The following is a 23787-nucleotide window of genomic DNA, read 5'->3' as shown; positions in this document are numbered from 1 at the left end:
AGATTCATGATTGTACTGGTCAACATACATATGTCCTTGTGTTTGAAATATTGGCTCGAAACAGATACGGGAAAACTTCCTGAGACTGCCACAGCGAGATACGATATTCGCGTAACTGTGAGTGCAAAGAATCCAACCTGTTTTCCCCTTTCATTTTTGTATGCATTGCTTGCTCCCAGCCTTTTAGTGAAATTTCCACCTCACACTCTTCCACTGCCACATTCACTCTGTCCCCAACTTCAGGGTGTAAATTTTAAGTGTGTGTGGAGGCGTGACTGTCTGTCTATATGAATGAGCAAGCGCGTTACGCCCTAATAACCTAAAAAAAAATTGTTGGCAAACAACTCATTATATGTACTTGCATGACGAACCCTCTGACCGCTTATCCCGATTCTCCACATTTTCCGCTACATGGCTTGAACTATGCAAAATAATGAAAAACGAGGTGAAAATCCAAATAGTAGAATAAAAGCAATAAAAATACCAGAGGCGAAAACAATATAAATGATTTTGAATGGATTAAAGAACACAAACATTTTCGATTGCATTGTTTTGCATATCGCTTGATATATTCTTTATTCCATATGGAAAGACGATTCTGCAACAACAATTTAAACTTTTTATACCCCGTATTCGAAAAAGTTTCCGACCCCATAAAGTATATGTATTCTTGATCAGCATGAATTGACGAGTCTATTTCTGTCTGCCTGTCTGCCTGTCTGTCCGTCTTGATGAGCGCCTTGATATCAGAGACTATAAGATTCACCAAATTGTATGTGAAGACTCATGTGATATCCCTCTGTTAGAAGATTTCGCCCCGCCCCCTTCCACCACAACAAAGAGCGAAAACCAACCCTAAAACCCCGTACTCTTCCGTTAAATACCGACCTAGTTAGGATTTTTTTTCAATTTTAGTATTAAGTTATGTGAAATAAAAACAACAAAAAAGCCGTTAGAAAAAATACAAGACTTTAAAAATTCTTTAAAACAAAAATTCTGCCATAGAAAAAATACTCAATTCTTTATACAAATTTAGAGCCCTCTATCAGAGTGTATCTGAAAAAGTCGGTTTGGTTCGATGCGGAACAAAAGTTCGATTTTGTCGAGTAGTGTTACTTGTCAGATATACTAAATAAGTGTTTTTCGACTATGTACATAAATGGTCAGTGACGAAAAATTAAGGAACGGACAAGTTGGGAAGTTAAATTATTTCATTTAAAGATCGAATTGAACCTGTGGTAGCATCGTTATATTATTGTTACTAAAAATACCCTGCATTCAAAATTTCGCACTGTCTAAAAATATTTAATAAAATATATATATATACATATATATATACCCCTGCCTTGTGCCAGGGACTGGCCCAGACAGACGCCTCTCATACAATATTGTTCGGTTGAGTGCACCAGCCCGCTTTCAGACTGTGACCCAAATGCGAGGCTGCAAGAACAGATAACTTCATTTCCAGCCGATGAAAAAGGGAACACGAGTTCCGCTAAGAATGGCATTCTAATTGAAAATTCATCAATTAAAATTACCAGTCCCTGTCAAGTGTCAAAAATTCAATTTTGCTTGGGACCGAGTGGTAGATGGTGTGTATCGCTCAAAGGAACGAGTATCTATCAATAATATGCATTCGAAAAATATCAAGTCCAGTACAGCATTAATATCATGCAAATGTATTAATCATAAAGTAATTTTGAAAAACAAGAAAATATTTGTTGTTGCTGTGAATGCTTTACGACACTTGGCCATGGGAAATTAAGTCAAATTCAAGCTCAGCCAAGCGGAAGAGGCAACAGAATGGACCCACGCTTAAAGGAAAAGTAGAAGTAGATAGCCTGAGTCATGTCCAGAACGAATTCCAGAAGCATACTAAGAGCCACACCAAGAGCAAGACGAAGTGCAAGTACAGGAGTCAAGGAGTCAAGAGCCAAGTAAAGTCGGAAGGTGCAAATGAAATTTATTGTTAAGACTGCAGTTTAAGGCTGTCAGAGAGAATGAAATGGCCAGCGGAGCACATACAAAGGAAAGCCCATAGAGCACAACAGAATCCACCGAAGGGAAGGAGATGCTCGCATTCACAAGGATTAGATCGGTAAAGTTAATATTTCTGTTACAAGGGAGATAGATCAACTGGGTCAAAAGCATGAAAAGCCTGCTACACGGCCTTTCCTAAAATGCATACATTCTTGTTGGTGCAAATCGGTGGGTCAATATAGTGTCTGGATAACCTGGATAGCATCCTTCAAGTTCTTCCTAGTCATAATTCGCAGACCTTTTGATCTATCGAGTTCTGTAAAGGTAAACTTCTAACAGTACTAATAACCTAATTTCATTAATATCTTTAACATGGAAATGTTTTCCATCGACTTTGCTTATCGATTATTCGTTCAGACTTCCCCTTACCCCCCATTTCGGTAGCTTTTTAATCGATTCACCTTCTATTAATGTATTATCCTTTTGAAGTATTCCTAGAAGGCATTCGCCTTCTATTAATGTATTATCATTTTAAAGTCTTCGTTTACCTTACCCTTTTCCTCTTCGACTTTAGCTCTTCTAGGCATTCGGCAATCGTTTTGTTGAAGATTCACGTTACCATTCATTAAAAATAGAATTTTTGACCACCGAGTGCCTCCTTAAACGACTTCCTTTTGCTCTGTTTGGTTGTTGTTTATTAATCATTTGGGCTCCAGTTTTCCTCGACATTTTCCTGCCAACTCATGTAAAATAATATGAAAGTTTCAAGTTTGAACTCTTCATCGGCTTCAACTTGAAAGTTGAAGTTGAAACTTTCGCTCCCTCCCTGTCGCTGTATGGGCGTTCGTGTAGCCAACCTACAGGTGCGCCCAAAATTATCGTTTAAAACAGGGCACATTATCGTTTCGCACACCATCGCAAAAACGAAGCGCGATATATGTATGTCGATATTCCCCTGATAGGAGCAAATGTACTCAGTACTCAAGTGCACCGGTTACGAATGATGCTTTCTTTACACTCGCAAAAAGCGTAGGCTCGATGATACCATCAGGTTCGTTTTGGAAACATTCGATTCGCTAATCACGAATTGTTTTTTTCGTTATTTGCTGCATTCGTAATCCTTTGAATTCAATTTTCCTTTTGGAAATAAGTTGTACTTTAATAGCACGGTGGACGTGAATACGAACAAATGGGGCCGGGCCGGCTTTGTTTGTGGAACAGTCAACAGCAAATACAGATATAGGTTAGGTTAGGTTAACCCGGACGGCCCTCAGTGGGGCCACTCAGGCCAGTATGCCTCTCAGATATCCGGATGGGGAGTATGAACCGTCGCGTCGCTTCACTACTGCTCCACTTCTTCCTGCTCTGTAGTCTGACCTGCTTTTCTTGGGCGTTTTTTAGCGCTCTAAGAGAGACCGGCACGCTCTCAAGTCTGTCGTTTGCCAGCCCGACGCTAGAGAGTCCGCTGCCTTGTTTCCTTCGATGTCCTGGTGACTGGGAACCTAGTAGATCCGCACTGAAGTCGAGCAATCACGTGCCATACTTCCACAGCGCCTCTGTCAACTTCCCGTTCTAGGCGCTCCGGTCAATGAGTGCCATTATATGTCGTTTGGACACATCAAACCTTTTCGTTTTTGGTGGAGGGGCTGCGCTCTTGGACCCGCGCTTCCGCTTGCTCGCCGGAGTGTCCGTGATGGCACTTTTGGCGGAGCGTTGCCTCTTGGTGACAAGCATCTCCTCCACCTTGTTGGCGTGTTCGCCTGTGGAGAGGTCCGCCTTGCCTCGGAACCGGCTCCGGATTTTAAAGACCGCCTTGTATTGCGCTTTAGCTTTCATCTCCTCTCTGGAACGCTTTGGCCCTTCCCTACGCAGGGAGCTGGTGCCGGATCCGGCGAGCGGAGAAGGCTTTCTTCCTCCGAGTAGCTATCAGCCAGCACGCTTTCCAGATCTGAGCGGCTCAGCCTGGAGTGAGGTGGTTGTAGTGCGGCAGTCCCTTTGCAACCGACATGACCTGCTCCCGCCATGTCTGAGGTGTGACCGCTGGCGACACGCGGAGATAATTGCTCCTCCCCGTGCCCGCCGGAGGTAGCAGTCACGCATTCCACCGACGTTTGGGTTGACATCCCAACCCCTGTTTTCTCCTTCTTTCGTTCCATGTTTGGCCCGTAGGTGCTTGTGGCTGGCCATGGCATTGGTTCAGTTCCCCCGATTTGAGATGGGAAAGACGATGGACCATGCCTTCACTAGACACTGTATTACCTTGACCGAAGAAAGTGACAATGCATTACCCTGTCCGGGATAATGCAGTGCCCATTGCCCAGCCAGGAGAGTGCAGCTAGAGGATTGTTGCCATAAACAAAAAATACAGATGTAGCTTGCGGAAATTTAATATTGATTGTGTCTCTTTTTATACCCTTTACTCCAAGATGAATAAAAGACAGAATAATGTAATAAACAGAAGGAAACGTTTTCGACCCCATAAAGTATATATACTCTTGATCTGCATCAAGAGCCGAGTCGCTATAGCCGTTCGTTAGCTATCTAAAATATCACACTGTTTCTAATGAATTTCAAAATTTCGTCAAGACTCCTTCCGCCCCACAAATCAGATTTGCTTATTTTGTTCCAAATTTTCTCATTCCACACCCTGCTTCGAGCAGATTTCATTAAAGGCCTGTCCTATACATTTCGTTTGTTTGTGGAACTTAACAACTATATTGTTGTGTGTATACCATCTATTCTCTCAGTCCACACACGCTCTTCATATCGATAATCGATATCGTTTACGTTGCTGGATGCTCAACAAACGAAAAATTCCTGGAGCAGTTTTCTTTACATGAAGTTTGACAGGAATTTTTATTTTCCGCGGTGCTAGAAACCCGGCTTTGGATATCATGATTCGATCAAAACTTATTAGTTTAGCAAGATGAAATGGGCGAAGGCGCCCCTTTGTGCGTCACTGTGTCGATGGGTTAGGATGCTGGGTTGATGCTTCCCTTGCCATTCGTATTGCATTAAATCGTCGGTGTGCAAACAGACAGAAATGGCAGGCAGAACCAAGGGGACATGGCAGACTTCAGTCAGTCAATCAACCAACCGATTCCACACTATACAAAACAAATGCAGGAGGCGTTAACATAATTCAGGTTTCGATGGCCACGGAAACCCGTCAGGATGAACCCAACAACAGTCGCACCACTTGTCAATCCACACCCGGAACGGGTTCACTCAAATTTTGAATGCGGGGTTTAAATCCCTATGTATCCTATGTCCTTATAAACCCATGCTGGTATTTTGATACCTTAAAGACGTACGAATAGAGTTAAAGAATTTTAGAAAAACCTATATTGTTTCAAAGAATGCATCGTTGCATGTTGGATCTGCTAGAAAAGAAAGCATTTCCTTCACACAAAATTTGGTGACTCTCGCTCTCTAGTCTCTGATATCTCTGATATCTGATATACTCTAGTCTCTGATATCCAGGCGCTCATCAAGATGGACGGATAAGCGGACAGACAGCCAGACAGACTTAGACTCGGCTTTTGATGCTGATAAAGAATATATGTACATATATACTTTATGGTGTCGGAAACGTTTCCTTCTGTGCGTTACATACATTCACTTTTGTTCACAAATACAATATACCCTATTTACTCTTCAAGTACCGGGTATAAAAAACAATTGGTTCAATTGACTTTTTTTAGGATGAGCAATTTAGCCAAAATTTTATTCCCATAAATTTTCCATATTCTATAAGGTAGATTCATATTAATTAAAACAGCAAACACTCTTTTTACTCTGCTTTGCATTTCGAAAGATTGTTTTGCTCCTAAGACAGAGTATGTGTTCATTTTTCGCTCTCTGGGTTTCTTTTTTTACAGCCTCTCGCAATGCCGTTCCGTTAATTACTGATTTTGTTTTTGTAACAATTGTACTTCATCGTTAAGAGGGAAAATGACCAGCGACTGACACAGTTAAGGCATAAATATGAACGGCAACCGCATAGACACCAAAAATATGGGACACTTTTTATTATGCACCTGGTTAAACGACAAAAGCCAAGCGACATGCCCAATTAAATGGCTAAACGAATGGAAAAAGACGTCTGAGGCATGATTGGGAAAGTCAATTGCAATTGTGCTATTTTTGAATTTCAAATATTTAATTCCTTAGCGAGCGGAGTTTCCAAGCAGGAACGTAGCTATAGCATATAAAAATAGATTTTAATGTGCTTAGATACCTTTATCTCTTGTAATACTTGTAACGCGAAGAGCAATTTGCACGTTTGTTCTGATCCATAACAAGTGGCTAAAAATAATACAAATCCAGGATCGATGTTCAAACATTGACGACGGCCCCTAAAAAAGTTTAGTCTGTCCAAAACTAAATCAGATACTAAATGGCCGTCAGTCAGCAGAAAATCTCGTTTCTATGTCAAGCATACATTTCTACCCTCTTCTGTCACTGCCTCTGTCGCTATTTCTGCCCCAGACCCAGCCCCAGTCCCTTTTGCTTTTGGCAAAATTATGAACACTGACGATTATGTGGCACGAGCAGATTCAGACTAAGAGTGAGAGATATAGAGAGAGTTTGTTGTCGGCCTAGGGAGATGAAAGAATATGCACTTAATGAATGCAGCGTGTCCTTCTGTGCCGTCTGCTCCTTGAAGTCACCGAAAACGCAAGGCACAAGTGCGGCCTAGAGGAGCCACAAAGGAAGACATGACAAAGACAAGGCCCAGGGGATGGAATGTGATGACGGCTAGATCCACTCACGCCGGCGACCAGTCGAGCGCACCAAAAATCATGCGGGTCTCTCCAAACTACAATTTACCAAGCAAGTGGGAACTACTTCTTTGAAGAACTGAAGGATATGCAATAAAACGAGAAGGGACGTGTGAGGCGCTTCTTACGCGTTACAACTTTTATACCCGGCTCTCAGTACTTCATCTGTACCTTAGCGGTTTTTTGTCAAAAAAAAAGAGAGGCAGAGGCGCACACTGCGTGCGGTTTTCGCCCTTTTGCGGGGGCGGGGCTAATTTTTGAAATACAATGGTTTCAGTGTGAGCATACAGCAGTCTGGAGCCGCAATTTGGTGGCTCTAGCTCTTATAGTCTCTGAGAACTAGCCGACAAACAAGACGGACAGACAGACACATGGCTCAATCAACTCGGCCGTTGATGCTGATCAAGAATATATATATTTTGTGGTCGGAAACGTTTCCTTCTGTGCTTTACATACAACCGTTATTCGCACAAATACAATATACCCTATTTACTCTTCGAGTACCGGGTATAATAAGGAGTGTATAAGATGGACAATAAATAAAAAGGGGAAAAGTCAATTTAAATGGGTAAAATATAAGTAATTAGACAATTTATCAGTTCAAAATATGCAGATTGCAACCTTTTATGTAACCTATGTAACATTTATGATTAATCATCAAGCGATCTGCTGCAGTTTTACCATTCAAATAATCTGTATGGAAAACTCAAATGAGTAAGTATATGAATGGACATTGGCATATCAAATAAGTATGTCCAGATCTCAAGAACTCTGTTTATACAAATTAAATTAACATAAAGCTGAATGAGAAAAAGACATCTAGAAGAATTCAGAATCAAAACCAATTCAATGGCAGTCAATAAAATACACGAAAAAGTTCGAAACGAGCCAATGCATTGCAATGATGAGCTGGAGGAAGGTAAAGGGTAGGAAAAAAGAAAAGAAAAGAATATAAGCCTTAAACTATTAAATTGCACAGAAGGAAGCAAATAGATTACGCCTGAAGAGAGAAACTGATAGACAGACACAGACACTGATAAACAGAGTCAGACTACAATTGTAGGTACAAAGCCAAAGCCAAAAAATTCCTCCAGCAAACCGAGCGCCACGATACACGGGACATGGACGGGAAATGGATACGAGACCCTCCAGTAAAACGCCACGAAACAGCAGGCGTCACAGCCGTTACCCATTCATTGCTAACCGGGATTCCTGGTGGATTCGGCAACTGCTGGCTCTGGCTCCGCTGCTTAGGTGGCCATTAGTCTTAATGACTTGGGAGCCAGTCAACTACACTCTATCGTACTCCTACTTGTCCAGGTACAAACACTGCGAGTACACTGAAAGCTGTTTAAGAGACGACTGGGGCTCATTAACCGTTAGACGTCTTATACTTACGTTCATGTAAAGATTCTTACGATCTGTTAAATTTTGACCCACAAAAAAGAAACGTGGATGATTACTACTTATCCTACGATTTGCATGTTCAATGTAAAGGTTGATAAAGTTATTTTTATACCAAATCCTCGAAGAGTAAATAGGGTATATAATTGTTTGCGGTTAATAACGGATGTATGTAACGCACAGAAGGAAAGTTTTCCGACCCCATGAGAGATATTTATTTCAGAGAATATATATATGTATATATCTTCTTGATCAGCATCAATAGCCGAGTCGAGAGAGCCACGTCTGCCTGTCCGTCCGTCTTGTTGAGCGCCTGGATCTCAGAGACTATAAAAGCTAAAAAAATGAGCCTCGCCCCTTCCTCGACCACAAGGGCCAAAAATCTCCCACAGCCACAATTTTGAAAATAAAAGAAAACTAAATTTCCTAGGGAATGAGGGAGGTATTTATCAGATTACCGAATAGAGATCATATTGGATCATTATTATAGCCAGAATAAAGAAATTAACTTCCAGTGAATTTTATTTGATTTTTTGCACATTCTCTCATTCACACTCTGCTTCTGCACTGTGCGGCCTCTGCCTCTGCAGTGTGCGGCTCTAGGGAAGGAGGCGAGCTAAAAGAGCGATTAGGTGTACTACTGAGTACCGGGTATGAACAGTTGTGACGATTAAGAAGCAAGAAGAAGAATAGTTAACCTCTTTTTCTCGCATTTAAAACATTGGAACAACGTGGAAACCTAAATAAATATGATACACAACTTCTGAAGTGAAGTACTAGTTTCTTTTGAAATATTATCGAAAATAAGACCCTAATTTCACTGACTTATAGCATAGGCATTGGTGTATATCAGGCCTCGGCACGGCCCTATCTATTGCACATAGGACAAGGCTCCGCCGTATCGCTGCCACGCACGTACACGTATGTTACAGTGACTCGTACTTTTATCAAAGTCTTTCTGGGTACCGTTTGCTGTCTTCGCACACAAACGCCACAGCGAAGCGCGAGGTATGGGTGTCGAACCCTGGTATATATTAAAATAAGAAAATTCGATATGAAATTTATCATAGATTATATATGTACATAAACATAAAACTATGTTAAAGTGACTTTCCTGGGAGACGGAAAAATAATATCACAAGAACCCATATAGATAGGAGCAGGAGGCAGGGAAGTAAATGTTGCGAAAAAAGTTGCTTTGTGTTTTTAATTCATTATTCACGTTGCATTGTTTCCTGTTTCTCTCAACATATATTTTCCGTTTTTCTCTGTTTTTGTATCTCGCTCTCCCTGTCTCTCTTTCTTTTTATCTCTCTCCCTCTCTGTGTGTTTGTATCTCTGAATAGCTGTGTGTATTCTTGCAAAGTTGCAGTTAAAATAACTATACGCACTTCACGCCACTGCCAACAGAAACAGTTTAAATTCAACTTTGGAATACGAAGGGAAATTTTTAATGAGCAAAAAAGAAGGAGCAGAAGCAGGCACCAGGAAGTGGAGCAGAGAACACGGTCTTGGATCCGGAGCTGTATCTGGAAACAGCAAAGAATCATCCTGGCGCTTTATCGTCATTACAAAAATTCCGCTTCAGTCCAGCTGCATACTTCACAACAGACAAAAAATAAAATAAGATAACGTAGGATACCAATAAAGACAAAATATTAGCTTTATTAGATCAGATACATAATTATTATTCTATGGTGCATAGGGATAATCTTGGATGCATTTTCTTCAATGAGCTTTGGAAAATCACAGTGTTCAATGTTTCCGCTTGATTTCCAGAGTGTTGTTTTTTTAAACAGTGGTCAAAATTGGATTCATTTTGAACCTGATATACGTAACTGTCTGCGAAATGCTTTCAGGTGTGTAAGACTTTCTTTTCAGCCATGCAAACATCTAACAAATATTAACACCCTCATCATGGGGTTTATATTCATGAATAAAATGAGTTACGTGAGGGAAAGAGGAGAAGCGGGTTACCTATCTTTTTTTCTACGACCACCTGGCAGTGGCTCGAGCCTGAATCATGCATCCTGAGACACCAGCATCCTGCTGCACTTAACCTATATTCCAGGCAGAGCTGATTTTTGCTGCTTTGGTTGGTGTGGCATTGCCAGATAAAGGCACAATATGCACGCATTCGTTTAATTATCCCTGACTAGTACCTGGAGTGGAATAGTGTCTGAAGGAAATGCCTGCTCGCCTGTGGCCAAGAGCTCTGTTTTCCGTCCGTGTTTTCTACTGGAAAGCAATGGTTCAATGAAATCAAAGATTTGTGTAAGTAAATAAATTAATATTAGGGATATTTTAACCCGGTTCAAAGTAAAGGGTCAGTGGAAACAACCCCCGAAAAAAATGAGATAGGATAAGTAGATATATCGATATAACTTGGACTCGAATTTAACAAGATTGGAAAGTTTTTGGGAAAGTAAAAATCGAGCCCGGCTGACAGAGTCAAAGGTCAGAAACGGAAAACTAAAACGTAAAACACACATATGTATGTACATATGGATGTATGCATCTGTAATGCGATGAGAATATGATCGATTCCTTACATAAATAATCCATTGAAGGGCAGACTTAAGATAGGACTAATCTACGCCCACTAAAATACAGAATCGAAGTAATCTGAGCCAATACGAAATTATTTTATTTCCATTAATGGGAACTTACCTACATATATCAAATTACTACCACCTTTTTGTGTACATATGTAAATTCATACATATGTACATATGTGAATGTGACCGTATTTTTCCAGTTTTAAATATTTTAAATTTCTTACATTCTCTCTCTTTACATCTGTCGTCTTCATCTCCATCTTTTTAGACCGGGTACAAGAAACAGGGGGCAGGGATCGGGGAACGTGACCCACAAGTAGAGCGGGTTGTCAAAGTAGCACAGTGGATACGGCAGGATAATGAATATGTTGGATCAGATCCGAGGACTCCAGAAAAATCAGTTTGATGTGATGCCAAAAAAATCGTTGTAAAATAATTGAGATGACAGTTTTCTAAGCTTCTGGGAAATCACTTCCACTCGAGTTGGGCTGTCCACTGACGCACAATGGATTTAACCATTGTAACCACTGTGAACGCCCGTGCCACAAGTCTCGCGTCACGTGGCCCCTGCCACATGCCCTTTGGCACATCACAGCGGCAGTTACATATACAGATATGTACAAATGTATGTATGTACAATGGATGCGGATAAACAAGAGGGAAGAGAAAGCAACACTTGAAACAATAATAATAACACAATCAAGAGACTGTTCACACACGTTCTCTGTCTGTCTCTTTCCTTCATGTAGGTGTGCGAGTCCGTATCTACATATGTGGCACTCTGAGTGCACACATATGCATTCTACCTGAATGCATTACGTATGCGCCACCTGCCATCAGCTCCGCGTACAGCACGTTTCTTTTAACACATTCATGTATACTAGTGTACTTGCATGCCCATGCCGATGACCCAAGAAAGGACAGGCCATCCATTCATCCACATCTATCCATCCTTTTGTTGGTAAGCCTTGAAGCCCTCCACGCCCTCCACATCCTCTCACGAATCTTCCACTCGCTCCGTTGCTGTTGCTATAACGTGAGCAACATTCTGGGCTGTCCTCAGCAGCAATCATCTACTGGATCTCGGGCTAGTGCAGTGGAAGCGGTGTTTGCGACCCTGTCTATGTTTGCTTTAGGCAATCATCTCTAGCGACCTACTGTCCGACGTGTGTCCTGGTCCAATTCCTGCAGGCAGCAGCCATATGAAAGACAGTCCTAACTCCTTTGGATAAAGGCCAAAAGAAATTTGCATTACCATTCTTTCATTCGGATTATCATTAAAGCTTCTAAATTCTATTAATTCCACTATCCAGTGAATTTTTAAAACTTTATGCAGATTTTTAATGATTCTGTGGCTTAATATATTCTAATACATTTCTTTACTCTTAGGATGAATGAACCAGTTCAGTTAGAAGCTCGTTTTTTGTTTGTTGTCTCGTTTGTTGAGTTTCCAGAAAAGTAAACGGAAATCAAAGATTTGTATCCGTATATCGTTGGAAAGAACGTGTGACTGACAGTGGACTGAGAGAACAGCTGGTAGACACTTCAGGAAAATATAGTTTACAATTATTTCTATAGTGAAAAGTGAAAAATGGAAGAAACAACTGTGCGCAGAAGAGAGTTATAATAAATATTAGTTAGTTATAATTTATAACTAAGTTATAATATAATAATAATTTAACTGAAATTAATCAAATAATTATTTATAATTTTCGCTCTTTTGGCAACAATGGACATTTGGCGAACCATATGCATTCTTGGCAAATCGCAAATGCATTTTCGATTAAACTACCAGATCTTTTCTTACTTTTTATACCCGGTACTCGAAGAGTAAAAAGGATCTGTGGGCTCGATTTTTTAATTCATGTGTGGGACTTAAGTTGCAGTAGCTGTTCTTTTTACTCCCCACGTGAGAAGACATGAGGAGCAGACAATTCCGTGGTTGAATCGGAAGACGAAACGAGAGACAGGTTTTTGTACCCGGTACTCCACGATTTTGGGGACATATTAATTTTGTGTGTGTGGAACACCCAAAGAGCCATTTCCAGCCCCATAAAGTAGTATGTATACAGTTTCGATCAGCACCATGTCAAGAATCGGCCATCGAGTCATGTCTGTCTGTCCGTAAGAGCTAGAGCAAAACCAATGTTAAGTCCAGACATTCCAATAGACGGGTAAATAGGAGTTTAGAGACGTCCGAGAAAAGGTTTCAAATACGTTTCCGTAAAGAAGGAACCTGTTTTTAGGAAAGTAGCAACTCTCTGCATCGTCTAGGTTCCCCCTATGATTATCTCTTTGAGGTAATTTCTGAATTGAAATTCTTAGACGAGAATTTATTGAAGGGGGCGTCTGATGAAAGAGCTGCGTCGAGCTGTCAAAGCTCTTGCGGCAAAGAAGGCACGAGGAGGGACTGTGGTTCGGGAAAAGTTTTGGGGAAAATGCGTAAAAGAACATTTCATTACGTACTTTTAGGGCGCTAAATCTCGAGTCAACACACAATTCTTTGGCTCCTTGTGCCATTTTGTTCTCGTACTTGGGAATGCATATTAAACTTCCAAACGCCTCCTCGCCTCATAGCTAAGTTTAAATGACCCACTTTTCATACCCCTGCAAATGAGATTTGAAGATTAGGAATGGGTTGGGCTGACTTGTCCATTTATTCATTCATTTACTTATTTACCCATTTCCCCATTTGCCGCTCACTTTTGTTTCTCCTTATCCCAATTGTTAAAATGGAGAAAGCAAAATAATTGCGTACACCTCCTAGCACTAATCAAGCACCACAACACCAACCGGCAGCAGTCCTATTGACCCCCACTTTATGCAATATTTTTCCAGGCACACATGTAATACTTTTCTTAATTCGTAAGCAAATTTTCCTCGCAGTTGATGCTGACAAATGTTCGCATTGCATTTGGGCGTAGCCACACGGGTGGGGTGGCCAAAAACCATCATGCTACCAAACCCGAATTGCTGTATCATTCATTTCGGTTCTGTCTAGTTTAGAATGCAATTGATTCAGTAGAAGCCCTCGGTGCGCAGGACGCATTATTGACATCTGCGTGAATATACAAAACTTGAGAGGCGACACTTCCTCCTCGATCGGGAGTGATTCGCTGGGATGATCCATAACACCAGCAACGCCGCTCCCTATTGTGACGATCTGAAAATTTAATTATTTTTAAATTTACAATAAATATATAATATTCAAACTGCGTCTGGATATTCCTATATTTTTTTGTGTCGCATGAGCACTTTTAAAACATACTTATGCAAATATCGACATTTGCTGCACCTGCTGTTGGAAAGGCCGAAAAAAAAGACGAGTAGGAAAGTTTTCGAGACGCTTCGTACGCGTCAAACTTTTATACCCGGTACTCAGTCAGTATATATGTATGTATGCATATATGTACATTCATATGTACCTTAGTCTGATAGATATATACATGAGTATATACATATGTAACCTTTTGATTTGTTGAATTTTACAGTTTTTAAAATCTTTTATCTACATCACTTCTCACACCAACATGTCCTTTTAGCTCGTCATCCTTCACCAGAGCAACACACTGCATAATCATAAGCAACGCTGCTCCAGGGGGTGGGTGCTCGAAGACACTGCAAATGATTTTCTTCATTCTGGCTATAATAATGATCTTAGCCGATCTCAATTTGGTGATCTGATATATATGGCCCCTCTCCTTGAAACTCTCTTTTATTTTCTTCTATTTTCATAATTGTAGATGTCAAAGATTTGCGCTTTTAGTGGGTGCGCAAGGAAGCGGGGTGAAATTTTGAAATACACTTGAAACGGTTCGATTTTACAGAAGTCTGGATTAAAAACTTGGTTGATCTAGTTCTTATAGTCTGTACTCAGAGAGACGCTCATCAGGACTGACAGACGGACGGACGGACGGAAAGAAGAACAGACGAGGAGAGAGACAGACATGGCTATATCGACTCGGCTATTGATGCTGATCAAGAGAATATATACATTATGGGGTCGGAAACGTTTCCTTCTGTGCGTTAAATGCATCTACTTTCGACCACAAATTCAAAAAACATACCCTATTTACCCCTATAGAAAGATGTTGGAAAATACAGAGTTTCAACCGTGGAGTTAAGGATTGTGGCAGTAATGATCCACTTGTCCCTGTACCTGGCCCTACTCGCATTCGAATTCTCGCTTATCTTAATCAAAATGTACGAATGTCGGTCCGAACTCCGGATTCCGCATGTAAACGCTGCCTAGCACAACAGGCAATAGAATCCAAACGGATTCACATGGCCCTTGAACGCCTGCTTGGTACCGGGAAAGTACCGGGGGCGGTTGGATTGTGAGCTACATTCGTTGCTCTGAGCCGACTGCTATTTATTTGTATTTTCGTGCATTTATGGCTTTATTTCTTGGAGGTGTACTACGGCCGTTTTACCCCCTTGTAGTAGTAGCAGCCTACCCATCCATTTATAGACGCACAGGACTCGACTGGCTCATGCTGTCTGACACTTTGTCGTTTTTATCGTTGCAGCGTTAATTTGGTTAAGAACTTCAGTAACTTCGGGGTCTTGTCAGTAACGTACCGTCTTGTCCCGTCCGGAGAACAAGGACTGATGCGGAGCCGCCCAGCCGGACGCTAGAGCAATGTGTTAATGGGCACAGACACTAAAGCAGGAGTACTGGATCAGAAGCTGCATCAGCTCCTGGTAGAAACAAATGAAGATACATTTTTTGGCAAAAATTACGTTCATAATTCAACTGAAGTTGAATCCGAGAAGATCCAGACACAATTGACCGTAAACGCGCCGGAAGCGTCATCTCCAGTGCAAGTGCAGCAAGCAGCGAGTATTTATACGGCGGCTGCGATCAGATGCGGCGACAACGATCTGCTGAGTGGCACAGCCATCGCCACGGCCACGGCTATGGAAGCAGCAGTGACGACGAATACCAGAACACGGCCCAGCCCGCAACGTTTGATACGCAGCTTTTGGCCCAGTTGCTTCTCCAAAGCCAGCAGTTGGCAAGTAAGTACAACGCCCACCGGTACTCGAAGAATAAATAGGGTATATCGTATTTTCGTAACAGAACGAAACGTTTCAGACTCCATGAGGTATATATATTATTGATCAGCATCAATAGCCAAGTCAATACAGACATGTCTGTCTGTCCGTCTTGTTTGTCGGGACTCAGAGACTATAAGGGCTAGCGTCGAATTTTCCTCTAAACTGATGTGATATCACACTGATAAAAATAAATTTTAAAAATTATCCCCGCCCCCATAAAGGACGAAAATCTGCTGTATCCACCATTTTGAAGATAAGGGAAATTTAAATTCCGTCGGGAATAACTATATCTATCAGATCACCGAATTGGGATTTGATTTTATCATCATTATAGCAGAATGAAGAAATTCATTTGCAGAGGCGTCCCGCAGCTTTACTGATGCTTGCCTTTTTTTGTCATTCTTTCTCGCTCGTACACTCTGCCTCATGCAGTGTGCGTCGCTGGGGTACTTTGGAACTGCAACCTGCAAGCAAGATTTGGATGAGCCTGTCTCGGTCGTTCACATATGATAGCTTAGAAATCTAAAAATAGAAGGCGCTTGCATGTGTGAGTACGCACAAGCCAAGAAGACAATTTTTGAGACAAAAACATTTTCATGAAATTTCTTCTTCTTCAAAAATGATTTATTGACTGGTTGGAAAAAGAAGGTTTATTCTCTGTATATGTATTTATTTTTTTCTTAATTTGTATTACTTGAAATAGAAATTATCATCTACTTTATTCCCCCTGCCGTAACTTCTGTGCATATGTATGTAAATTTCATGCATTTCGAAAGCACTGTAAAAAAACCTATAAATGTAAGCAGATCTAGAATACATACACACATACATTTGTTGAAACCCTGATTCCAGCGCTAGGTCCTGGCAGAATAATTGTTGTGCGTTACGCATTTTCATATTATTCATATATTGTCTTTGGTTATGGGTAATAGTTTTTGGCGTGTTTAAAGAGAAAAAGAAGATTCCTAAGTAACAAAAAGAGCAAAATGCACTCAGAATATTATCATGATCCGAAAAAAAACCTGAAGGAATTCAATAAGCTCACAGGTTCCTCCCTCATTTCGGCATAGAATGGCCCTAAACCTGGTTGTTCTCGACCACTAATGTCTTTTCTGCGAACCACTGATAACATTGACATTCCGCCACAACCGGTCGAACTGGTTCGAACCCTCCTAGAAGCCAACTGCTGTCACGCTCCTCTTGCATCTATTGATTTTGGGATCACTTTTCCACGTCGGCCTCCCAATGCTTTGAGGCAGATATTCGTATGTATGCAGGGCTCTGCACGCATACATTTACGCGCCACTTTTGCGTTTGTGTGCGAATACGGCATCCATACGAATCAGTGCACTATTGGGAATGTGACCACTTTTTCTGGCCAAAGACCATTTTTCAAAAGTACCTGAAATAATATATTTTTAACCGTGATGGATCCAAAAAACATTGATCCAAAATTTAACGGAGCCTACCACGGTTAAGTTATCAGCTCTTTAACAGAGGTGTTAGCTAGCGAGATTCAAGCTCTGTTATGTAATACAACAATTATTTCTTGCGAATTTGATGTAGTATGACCAGTATAAATTTGGAACGAAAATTAGTTTTTAAAGAGGCTTACAAAAAGAGTGAACCCTCTTGGCACCATACGAATTAGGAAAAAAATGTTCTTGTTATATGCTTTGCATTGAAATGTGCACTTTTGTGCACTGTCTTTGCAATTTAAGTTTTCAGGATGAAACCTGAGATTTGGAAGTTCATAGTTGTTTGCAATGTTGAGCTCAGTGAAGGAGAAAATAGCAAAAAAGGATTTAAATTTCTATTATATTTAATCGGCAATACCTGTCCCTAGTTTTGAGAACGACAAAGGATCTTCTAAAATAAAAGCAAGAGATTCTTTGAGCCGTTTGTCGATTAATTTGAAACTTGAAAAATGAATGAAAGAGTAAATGTGCTGATTGGGTAAGATCGTGTACAATCGTACAGCTATAATGAAGTGGAAACACATAACAATGTCTGTGCATTGAAGTTCAGTTATTGTATGTCCAAAAGTATACAAGGAAGTCAAATGTAAAAGTACGATTATCTTATGGTTCTCAATTTTTAAAAATCTATGCACGTCTTTTTTTAAATACGAAGAAAGGTCAGTTAAATTTCACGAATGGCAGAGCCATTGAGGTTACCGGCTAAAATACTTTCCGTACATATTTATGTAAATATCCATGTATATAACGTACATACATACATACATGTAGGTAACGTACATAAATACACACCTGTATGTAACGCACATACATACAGTGGCGAGCATTTGTGGATACCTGGTTACCACTTTTCAGTTCAAACGCCTGTAAAATCTGTACAAAATAATCAAATACTTCTAATTCTTTTATTAGTAGCTTCTTTAGTTATTTGACAATGAAACAAAAAAATAATTTAGACAAAAAAATATCGGCTTCATTCTTAGTTTTTATTATACCCGGTACTCGAAGAGTAAATAGGGTATATTGTGTTTGTGCGACTAACGGTTGTATGTAACGCACAGAAGGAAGCGTTTCCGACCCCATAAAGTATATATATTCTTGATCAGCATCAATAGCCGAGTCGATAGAGCCATGTCTGTCTGTCCGTCTGTCCGTCTTGTTTGTCGGCTCGTTCTCAGAGACTATAAGAGCTAGAGCCACCAAATTTTGGCTCCGGACTGCTGTATGCTCACACTGAAACACACAGTGTATTTCTAAAATAAGCCACGCCCCCTTCCGCCCCCGCAAAAGGGCGAAAACCTCCCAAATCTAAAATGTTGAAGATAAAAGAAAACGCCATTCCGTAGGAAATGGCCATATCTATCAGATCACCAAATTGGGATCCGATTGGATCATTATTATAGCCACAATGAAGAAATTAATTTGCACTGGCTAAACCCACCCTGTCCCGCAGCTTTTGTTGCTCTTTTTACATTCTCTCATTCACACTCTGCTTCTGCTTCACTCGGCCCCTGCCTCTGCCCTCCCCCTGGCGCTGACTCTTCCTACTTTTAACCCACCCCGTCCCGCAGCTTATATTTGTTTTTTTTTTTGTGTGAGGGCGCTGCCTCTGCCTCTACCGCAAGTCAGCAGTATGTTGGTCTAGGGAAGGGCGGCGAGCGTGTTGGTGTGAGAAGTGTTGTAGATGTAGATGACTTTGTAGCATTAAGCTACTGACAGAAGCTTGTTGCTATAGAACATACATGTGATATGTGAATACGATAGAGAAAGAGGAAGAATATGCATTTAATAGGTGAATATCGAAATTGAAAAGAAGAAGAGATTAAATTGATTTGAATTCCGACTCGGCCGAACAGCAGCTTTTTATTTCGAGATTTTGATTCTGAACTGTTGAACAGTGGCCAAAAGCTAATTTTTAAAAGTTAAAACCAAGACTAGGTTTTTAACGCTCTGTATTAGAAAAAGAGTGACCATCAAAGTTGCGTATAAGAAATTTTCATAGATGGCGCCACTTTCGAAAAATCTGCTGTGAAACCTAGCGGTCATTATTTCACAGAATGTCCAGACCATTGAACCATCAAAGTTGCGTACAAGAAATTTTCATAGATGGCGCAACTTTCGAAAAATCTGCTGTGAAATCTAGCGGTCATTATTTCACAGAATGTGCATGGAAAAAGTACCAATTTTATTGCTGTTTTAAATATCTCATAAATTGGAAAATACGATTAACGGATCCAATATTTTTGATGCATTTTATTTAGTAGGCGTTTTACTTTGTGTTCTGTAATGTGAACGATATCTAGTGGTTGGTGATGTCTTCTACATCTAGATGTAGTCCTGAGTGCCGGGTATAAAAGTTGTGACGCGTAAGAAGCGTCTCACACGTCCCTTCTCGTTTTTTGTTAAAGAAGAATGTATCCACTTTTGCACGTTTCCAATTTTTTAAATTGATACATTTTTCAAAATGTTTTGTGCGAAGACCTTAGCATTTATCCCACTCAGAATATTCTTAGGTATATTCTCGACTACATTTTTAATGTCCTCGCCAGATATTATGTCCCTCTTGGTTTGTATACGCACCTAAAGATCATGCATTCCCTTTGATGCGGATACATACTTTACCATTCATTTTTAAAGAAAATCACGTAGATTTTTAATGGGATTTAAATATATTCGTTGAGTAAACTACTACATTAGGTGAAAACTGTCATTATTGTGACAATTTATCACGATTTTTCGGGTTCCCTTTCTTCTGACAAGTGATATCCAGTATGGGCTTAGCACATTCAAAATCTTCAAAACTTAAAATTTGCCAAATTGGTTTCCAAAAGGCTAATCTAATATTCTATATTCATCATTCCATCGATTTAAGCCAATGGGGAAACAATCCCGTCAGCCCGTAAGCAAGGAAAGTACTTTTCCCGGTTCGGCCTCATTGCGGCAGCTAAGCAGAAAAAGTCTGCCTTCATAAACAAATTTTGCGAATCGTCTTAAATGAACCAAGGAAATTATGTTAATCAACTGAGACTAAAATAAACTACATTTAGTCTGACAACAAGCAGTACTACTGGGACCACCCACATAAAAGACTGAAAAAGCATCAGGTCAAGGAAACGACAAAACATGCAGGAGAAGGCTGATCGTGTGGGGCTGCTTCACTTGGAGGAAATGGTAACCCATTGGCTAAAATCGATGGAATGATGAATAAAGAATATTAGATAATCCAATTTGGCAAATTTTAAATTTTGAAGATTTTAATTGTGCTACCCCATACTGGATATCACTTGCCAGCAGAACGGGAACCCGAAAAAATGGGCTAAAATCGTGATAAATTTTCGCAACAATGAGAGTTTTCATCTAATCTAGTAGTCTACTCAACGAATATATCTAAATCCCATTAAAAATCTAGGTGATTTTCTTTAAAAACGAATGTATGAATCCGCACCAAAGGGAATGCATGGTCTTTAGGGGCGTATACAAACCAAGTGGGACATAATATCTGGCGAGGATGTTAAAAATTTAGTCGAGAATATACCTAAGCATATTCTGAGTGTGATGAAATGAAATGCTAAGGGCATTTGCACAAAACATTTTGGAAAATTTATGAATTCAAAAAATTGGCAACGTGCAAAAGTGTATACATTGACTTTAAAAAAAAAAACTAAAACTTTTAATGAAGCCGATATTTTTTAGTTTTAATTATTATTTTGTTTTATTTTTAAATACCTAAAGCAGCTATTAAAAAAAGAATTAGAAGAATTGAATAATTTTTACAGATTTTACAGGCGTTTGAACTGAAAAGTGGTAAATGAGTATCCACAAATGCTCGCCACTGCACATACGTGTATGTATTTTCCGAATCCGCAAAGTGCATGCAGTAATAGCAGTAATAGTGTAATAGTAGTCTTATATTAGTACTAATTTATGTTTCTCTTACTGTTGCAGGCATGGAACACTACAATTCGGACTGCAAGCCGGAGTATTTAAGACAGCGAGACCGTCGATTGGGAGGGGGAGGCCCCGTGACGGCAGTCCCTGGTCAGGCAGTGACCTACGCCCAACCGCATCAAGGCACGACGGGCTCGCCACTAGAGCTAGCCACCGTGTCGACCAGCGAATATCAATCCAATGCCAATCTAGGCCTATTTCCCAGCAGCAGTGCCACTTCGACAGCAACAGATACAGCTGCAGCTGCATCTACAGCCGTTGCTATACCACGCAGTACAAATCCCTTCTTAAGCGACAAATTCACGGCGGACGATGAGTCCACAGGCACGGTCCTGTTGCCCGCCTCGGCCTCCTCTTCGACGGCTGCCTCAAGCCGCAGTCGGAGCCCCCGGAGCAGCGGAGCGGCACGCAGTACGCTGAATCGCTTGAGTGGCATGACCAGCTCCAGCAGTGGTGCATCGGCCTTGTCCGTCAATCGCAGCGATTCATTGCGACAGCGACATCCGAGTCAAAGTCATAGCCAGGCGCAGCATTCGCACCCGAACCAGGTGAGCGGCGTCAGTGGTGACGCCGATGGAAATGGCGAGGGAGACTTTGACGATTTTTCCGGCATCAGCGGGGAGTCAGAACCACCGCAAGATCCGGGCCCGCCAGAGATACCACCGCGCACGCAGTCACTGCTAATGTCTTTGCGCAAGCACTCGGACTACAGGCTCAAATATGAGGAAAAAGGGGACCAAAAACACGAGGAATTCATCCCAACCGTCAAGCTTCAGAAGAGTAAGTGCCGTGACACAAGCAATTCAGGAAATTTCTGCCTGTAAGCTTTTTGTGCCAAGCTTTTTTCCCTGAAATTCCCTGTGTTTCTGTCGATTCCGCAATCTCGAAAGCTTCGCGTTGGCTCGAAAAAGTCTTAACAGACAGCTTATGACCTGAACTGGCTGTTAGGGATGTAAATGTTTTCAAAAGCTTGGTGGAAAACCGCTACAGTTATGTCGCATGAATGATGTCTAACTGCCGATCTTTCTTGTAGATTATATTATCAGCAATAACTTACGATCAACGGATCAGCAGTTTAAAACTCATTCGCCAGTCGACACGCAGGGGTAAGTGATAAATGAATCTATTTATCTATTTCTTAATGGGAAAGGAATACTTGTTTCTAAGAATCATTCGGATATCGATGGCATTTTTTTCATAGAAATATATATTGTGCAAATATGTTAAAGAAGCCTGTGTCTCTTTTCTGAATTGATAATCCTCTAAATCTGGCCTTTCGTTGGATGTTGGATTGCGCTGCAGTCCTTCTGGAATTGGAGACAGTTAATCGGTACTGGGAGTTGGAGACAAATCCAGGAGAAGCCGGAGCCCCCACTATTTCAACGCTTGTCCTCTAATCTGCGTGCGGTCTCTGGGTATGCATCGTTTGAGGCTACCATTACATCAGCGACAGCCAGAACCTGCATCCGAGACCTAGGATCCGAAAGCTGGTGCTGGTGGTGGGGTAGTAAGAGGTGTCCCATGTTAGCGGCAATTAAATCCGCAAAATGGTTTCACATCGTCCATCGTCGTCTGGACGCCTGTTTGTTTGTTTGTCTCTTGCAGGAGTCTGTTTGCTTCTCGTATCTCATGTGCGAGTGCATCAGCCTTGTAATCCTTGCCAGGCGGAGCAACAGCGAGAGGAGCACAAGGAGATGGTAAGCCACAGTCCCAAACTTAAAAGTTTCTGCCACCGGAGACGCTCTTTTTTGTGTCCGCCACATTTTCTGTCACTCCTTCCACTCTTCCTTCTGTTGCTTCCGAAACTTCTCCCCCTGTGTGTGGTTCCTCTTATATTGCTGGCCAAAGATTTCCGTAGCATTATGCGGTTGCATAAGCGGCTTTTGCCTCGTATTTTGTATGCTCCTTTACCCAGGGAAAGGGTTCACCCCCACATCTACGACTGCAATGGTGCTGTTCTTTGGGGGTAGGACCGCCTCCTCTTTCCAGTTACTAGCCAGACAGATGCCTCCGGCTGCCTACCACCAGCCACCTGATGCTCCTGTACTTGCTCTGTCTCTTGCATCATAATTAAAGAACTCACTCTGAGGTTACGTGGTTTTACAGGTTTAACCGTTACCTTTCGGTCGCCTCTTCATTTCCTGACCGGTGCTGTGACTTCTTCCCCCTTTTTCGGGAGGATGTCTGAGGGGGTCTCCATTCAGCCGGATGTGAGCAGGATGCAGCACATTGGTGGAGGTCTGTGTCTCTGGGTCTAGCCGCAACACAGACGCTAATGTTTTAACTAATGATGGCAGTGACCAGCAGTAACAGCGGATACACAATTATGAAAGAATCGTTTATTTCGTTTACTTCATTATTTTATTTTTTGGATCAGCAAAACCAAAGTTGTTGGTTGCAAAATATACCATAAGAAACAACGAAAACGTACATGACAGAAATATTTTAAGGATATCAAATCATCTCTTTATATGAAATGTTTCGTAATTATCAAAAAGATTTTTGAAAGCTTCATCCAGTTTGAAGGGATGTGATAATGACCGTATCATATTTTTTTAAATACGTATAACGTAA

General features: G+C 41.1%; 1 protein-coding gene across 1 annotated transcript in view; it reads left to right on the top strand.

Moving 5' to 3' along the window:
• Positions 1-23787, top strand: part of LOC117580922 — a 51498-nt gene that overhangs the window by 27439 nt on the left and 272 nt on the right. Inside the window, exons 2-4 of the mRNA XM_034267685.1 lie at positions 15503-15748; positions 21211-21993; positions 22247-22319. Coding sequence (XP_034123576.1) covers positions 15503-15748; positions 21211-21993; positions 22247-22319 — 1102 coding nt within the window. The remainder of the gene's footprint in view (positions 1-15502; positions 15749-21210; positions 21994-22246; positions 22320-23787) is intronic.

This window comes from Drosophila guanche, unplaced genomic scaffold (assembly GCF_900245975.1).
Source record: "Drosophila guanche unplaced genomic scaffold, DGUA_6, whole genome shotgun sequence".
In the NCBI taxonomy this organism is placed as follows: domain Eukaryota; kingdom Metazoa; phylum Arthropoda; class Insecta; order Diptera; family Drosophilidae; genus Drosophila; species Drosophila guanche.
This window is presented reverse-complemented; position numbering and strand designations above follow the sequence as displayed.